Below are 5625 nucleotides of genomic sequence, written 5' to 3'. Positions count from 1 at the left end.
AGATCTGAGAGTCTAAATGAACCCAGGGCCAGGGAAGGAGTCTGGAACACACCCCATGCCTCTGACTGTCCTCTGAGAAGCTGGCCACTTTGAGGAGTAGTCTTGGAACATAAAAGAACCAGAAGGCAGCTTTGAGGACATTTAGCTCACATCTTTGCTTTCATTTGGGGAAACTGAGGCCTGGAGAGTTGAGGTAACTTCCCAACCCAGCAAGAAGAAGCCCTGAGTATCAACCCAGGTTGAGGAGGGGACCCAGTTATTTCTCAATCACACTGTATTCTGGAATGGCCAATTTGTCCACGTCACTGTGATCTAGAAACACGTGAATGGAACCCACAACTGTGGGTCCCTGCGTACAGAACAGCTGTTCACCCCAGGAAATAAACTTTTTTTTTTTATTAAGAGAAGTTGAAAATTATTTTAAAAGGGAGAGAGAGGTAGCTTCTCCTAAAAATAGCCATATGCAGAAGTTCATTTTTCACCCTCATGTCTTTTGCTTACGAAGCAATATTTTTAAAGTTTTGAGTAAGAATGCAAAGTTGGAGAGCTCTAGGGAGGGAAGGGAGGGGCAGAGAAACCTTTGCCAGGAAATCTGTGACACTGTGGCTTTTTGTGAATGGGAGGCCTCGCACAATATAAAAGGGGGCACAGTAGGTGAAGGTCAACACAACAGGGGCTTGCTCTTGCAAAACCAAACCACAAGTCCGACTCAACGAAGACAGAGCTCCGCCATGCCCAGCAGCTCAGCCCTGCTTTGTTGCCTGGTCTTCCTGGCTGGGGTGGCAGCCAGCCGAGATGCGAGTGCCCCGTCTGACAGCAGCTGTACCCACTTCTCAAACAGCCTGCCCCTCATGCTGCGGGAGCTCCGAACTGCCTTCAGCAGGGTGAAGAATTTCTTTGTGAGTATAAAGCCCTCCTGTCCTTCCTTCCTCCCTCCCCTAGGACTGCAGGAAGAGCCATTCTGCAGGAGCTCACAAGAGCCTCCTTTCCATCCACCTCCACCCTCAGCATCCATTCCCCCCGAAGCTGAAATTCTCAAGAGTCCCTGGTCAAACTGTGGGTTCAGTGAGTTAATTTGAGCTCTGGTGATGCAGCAGATTGTGCAAGAAAATTTGTCTTTAAAAACTGTAAAGGCATTATCTCACCTATGCTAGGAAATCTGTACAGGATTCTCTGGAGATCAGTACCTCATTGGCTGGGAGAAATCACAAAGGGTCTGATTGGAGGTGAAGATATTCCCATACCCCATGGCAGGGATACAAAAGTTGCCTCAGCTTGGAGGGCTTAAAGAACCTGAAAGACGGATGGCTGGGGGTAGCATATATAGGGGGAGACCTGCCACAGAACATGCATGCCACTCCCAGAGAACTATCAGTGCTGCAGCTGGATGTAGGCAGGGAGAAGACAGAAAAGCAAAGGGCGCCGGGGTGTTGGCAACAGGGGTCCCCGCACACGTAACACAGCTTTACAGAAAGCAGACTGGGACCCAGGCAGGCTTCTGCCTTGCCTTCAAAATCAGCCAGATTTTTAAAAGAACTTGGTCCCCGGAGGAAGGAGACCTGGTTTAACAAAGGGCTCCAGCACTGTTGAATGTCCTGTTTCGAAAGCCCTCCTTTCTCTTTTGGAGGCAGGGCTGTGTTGATTAAAAATCAGAAAGTCTCTCCATAAAAGGATATCAGAAAGACAGTTATTCTCAGTATCGCTCCAAACCCTGGGTTCACTCTCCTTGTGTTCTTCTTGCAGCAAATGAAGGACCAACTGGACAGCATGCTGCTGACCCAGTCTCTGCTGGATGACTTTAAGGTGAGGGCTGGGGTGAGTGTGTTTGGGGGGCCGGTGCAGGGAGCATGCAGTGTGACTAAGGGAGGCTCTGCTGCTTCGCCTACAGGGAGCTGGGTCGGCTTCCTTCACTTCAAAAAAGGAGAAGTGGGAAGACCTTAACTCAGCACATAGCCGGGCGGAGGCAGGGGGTTGGGTGTTGCCAAGGGCTCCGTTCCAGGGGGAGGTGGCCACTGAAAAAGATGCCTGGGGAACAAAGCCGTCCTCTCAGGCCGTATAGCCCTTCCTCCCGAGTCACCACCCGCCTTGGCTTCTGCCCTTAGGGTTACCTGGGTTGCCAAGCCTTGTCGGAAATGATCCAGTTTTACCTGGAGGAGGTGATGCCACAGGCTGAGAACCATGGGCCTGAGATCAAGGAGCACGTGAACTCGCTGGGGGAGAAGCTGAAGACCCTCCGGCTGCGACTGAGGCGCTGTGTGAGTAACAGACCGGCTCTGGCTCCTCTGGGCTCATCCTGAGACCGCCTCTTCCAGCCCTGCTCTCGCCCAGAGACCTCGGGACACGGGCCCGCGGGCACCCTGCCCCTCCAGAGCCCCAGGCCTGGCTCGGCTCTCTCTGAGCAGCGGGTGGGGGTGGCTGCTGAGTGCTTACATGTGAAGATTTGCAATAGCTTTCCTGTTATCTGTGAGTCATTCGTGGGTTATTAGCCAGTCCCCGGTCTCGACGTGAAAGGGGCCCAGAGCTTCAGCCCGGGCTCCCTTGTCGCTGGGGACCGAGGCCCTGGGCCCCACAGGAGTAGGCAGAGGCGGAGGGCCCGGGAGAGGGAAAGCCCCTTCCTCTTCCTCTCGACCTTTTGAAAGCAGAGGTTCAGGTGGGGCCCGGCTGACTGCCAGGATTGTCCCGGCATTGTAGAAGGGCCGGGGGGCTCCTTGGTCCCAGGCTAGTGTCTGCGAATAATGCCCCAGGATTCCCAACCCCCAACTGCAGTGACACCCTCCCCACCGGTTTCCTCGGCTCCCTCGCCGATGTTGAGAAATCAATTGGGCTCTATTTGCAGGACAGCGCTAGGCAAGGGGGTTGGCTGGCAGGGCTGACCTTGTGTCTCTGCTCCGTGGGGGACTTAGAAATGGTCCCTGTGGCTGGGACCGAGGACGGGGACAGGCCAGAAGCAGGACAGGACGGAAGAAGGGCTGGCTCAGCACTCTGGGTGGCACCGGGATGTGCCCAGAAGGGAAGTCCAAGCCCGAGGTGTTGAAGCAGCCTCATTGACGGTGGGGAGGAGCTCCTGGAGACACACAGGTCACCTGGCCCCTGTCCGTGTTGTGTCTTCTCTGCCTGGCGGGGAAGGGGGCCCGGCACAGTCCCCCCCGAGCTGCGGGGGCAGGCGTTCAAGATGAGCGGGTCTCCTCCTGCTCCCAGGCTGTCTCCCAAGCACGGAGCACCCGGGACCCGGCCCCGTGGTGCTCACACTCTCTCTTTTTCCGCAGCATCGCTTTCTGCCCTGCGAAAACAAGAGCAAGGCGGTGGAGCAGGTGAAGAGCGTCTTCAGTAAGGTGAGCTGGGCTGCTGGCAGGGAGGGCCTGCGGACCGTGACCTCCGGCCACTCCCGGAGGGGCGGAGCGGGGCGGGTGCTCAGCAGGCCCTGAACTCTGCTCGGAGGGGGTGTGGGAACCCGGCAAGTGGGGTGACCTCTTCATCCAGTGAGGGGCTGCCACCTCAGTTATATTTGTTTTCTGTGAAGTGTCTTTGGGGGTTTCTAAATGACTGCACCCTGCCTTCGCAGGCCTGCGGGTTGGGCCAGCCAGCCAGCTGTGAACACAGTGAGCGGGGTGCTGGGGAGAGTGAGAGAGGAAACGGAAAGTAGCTTATTGGGAATCCAGTCTGAAGCCACACGTGCAGGAAGCTGACACGTGAACGTGCACTTACAAACACACCCAGGGGTGTGAACACCCCTGAACCCAGAGCAGGAAGCAGAGCTCTCCTTTCTTGGACTTGGCCCCCTCTCTTCCCCCCACCAGCCACACCACACAAGGTGCCTGAGAATCCCAGCTCTCAAACCAAGTGGGCTTTCTCACTTCCAACTGTCCATGAGCTCTTCTACCCCATTTTCCCGAAGCCGTGGGGCCTGTGTCCTCCTTGTGGGCTGGGGACAGACCCTCGTCAGGTTCCAGCATCGGGGCCATGAACCCCACTGCAGTAGGCCAGAGCAGCAGAGCTGGGCCTGCTCACTCCACGGGCAGGGAAACATAAACAGGAGCAAGGCTGCCTTTCTCTCTCTCTCTCTCTCTCCTTCTCTCATTATCTTTCTTTCAAAGTGGTTCTGCCAATGTGTTTTAATCAGATTTTGAATAAGCGTCATGTGAACACATGACCTTTAAAATTGCTGGAAAGGCACCATTCGAAAAACTGCACTTTGCAAAGTGACTGTTTCTCTTGCTGCCCACTGGGCAAGGTCCAGGCCAATGCATCACCTTTGCTGACAGTCGGGCATCTCTCCAGATGCCCAGAGTCTGTCCATCTCCCAATGCAAGCAAGCTAGCGCAGCCTCTGGGCCCAGGGTCATGACCATCCCAGCGGGGACCCACTCACTTGCCCAACACGTCTTCTCTCCCCACACAGCTCCAAGAGAGGGGTGTCTACAAAGCCATGAGTGAGTTTGACATCTTCATCAACTACATAGAAACCTACACGACAATGAAGATGAAAAACTGAAGCATTCTAGGGAAGAAGACCTCCAGGATGGTGACTCGACAGACTCTATGACATAAATGGAAGATCTCTGAAGTCCGATCCAGGGCTCTGGAAGAGCAGAACCAGCTCCCTGGAGACCTCTACTGTACCTCTCTCCTAGAATATTTATTACCTCTAATACCTCAGCTCCTACATCTATTTATTTACTGAGCTTCTCTGTGAACTATTTAGGAAGAAGCCGAATATTATACTTTTTTTCAATATTTATTCATTTCACCTGTTTAAGCTGTTTCCATAGGGTGAAATACCCTATGGTATTTTAGTGTTTAAAGAGAAATTGTAAGTTATATAAAGAAATGTTCCTTGTGGAGCCAACTGCAGTTTCCATTCCAAGCCTGACCACGCTCGCCAGCTGTTGGGCTGTTTTCCCTGACCGCCCTCTAGTTTCTCTTGTCCCTGGACCCACCCAGGTCCCTGGGCTCCCTGAGTGTTATTGAGACTCTTATGCTCTTAGAAAGAGAAGCTAGGGAGCCCCTTTGACGATTAATATTCCAGTGGCTCTGAGGGATTCCCCTGACCTCTTTCCCCAACCACTTCATTCTTGAAAGCTGTGGTCAGCTTGTTATTTATAACAACCTAAAATTGGTTCTAATAGAACTCAGTTTGAACTAGAAGCAACTCAATTCCTCTGGGAATGTTACATTGTTTGTCTGTCTTCATAGCAGATTTTATTTTGAATAAATAAATGAGTCATTAAAACCACATTATGGTGTCGGTTGACTTCTGTCTGGCTAAAAATGTTCCCTCAAAGTTTCCAAGATAGAGGAGAGAAGATGAATGAATTCTGCATTCCAGGGAAAGAAAGCTGGATACCATCTCCCAGAAAAGGGAAGCCTCCAAACCTGATCAGGGAAAAGCTTCAAATGCCTTCACCCCTTCAAATGCCAAGAGTGAAGGCCACCCATAGACCATAGTCTTCCCATAGACTCAATCCTTTAAAGAATTATCCTTCATGATCGTGCTAATTTCCAAGGCTAAGGATGAGATTCTGTACATACCAAAATTGAAAAGCTAGGCAGAGGAATTTTTCCAGTGTTCTGGTTTGGGGGTTTTGGTGGGTTTTTGTTTGTCTTGTTTTTTGTTATTCTTTTCTGC

The 5625-nt window shown here is 52.4% G+C and overlaps 1 protein-coding gene across 1 annotated transcript; it reads left to right on the top strand.

Moving 5' to 3' along the window:
- Nucleotides 1-934: 934 nt before the first annotated feature.
- IL10 (interleukin 10) lies at nt 935-5234 on the top strand. The gene is made up of 4 exons (XM_043924340.1): nt 935-1803; nt 2103-2255; nt 3267-3332; nt 4399-5234. Exons 1-4 carry the CDS (start codon nt 1747-1749, stop codon nt 4489-4491), a joined length of 369 nt encoding a protein of 122 aa, XP_043780275.1. The 5' UTR covers nt 935-1746; the 3' UTR covers nt 4492-5234.
- The last annotated feature ends 391 nt before the right edge of the window (nt 5235-5625 follow it).

The sequence above is a fragment of the Cervus elaphus genome, chromosome 14 (genome assembly GCF_910594005.1).
Source record: "Cervus elaphus chromosome 14, mCerEla1.1, whole genome shotgun sequence".
NCBI lineage: Eukaryota > Metazoa > Chordata > Mammalia > Artiodactyla > Cervidae > Cervus > Cervus elaphus.
The sequence above is the reverse complement of the archived record's forward strand: the minus strand, read 5'-3'. Positions and strand labels throughout refer to the sequence as shown.

Bases quoted from the DNA above. Each gene is read 5' to 3' on its own strand.
- IL10 (XM_043924340.1), top strand. From the start codon at position 1,747: ATGAAGGACCAACTGGACAGCATGCTGCTGACCCAGTCTCTGCTGGAT. The intron at 2,256-3,266 runs GTGAGTAACAGA...CTTTTTCCGCAG, and splicing joins GGCTGCGACTGAGGCGCTGT to CATCGCTTTCTGCCCTGCGA. The intron at 3,333-4,398 runs GTGAGCTGGGCT...CTCCCCACACAG, and splicing joins TGAAGAGCGTCTTCAGTAAG to CTCCAAGAGAGGGGTGTCTA.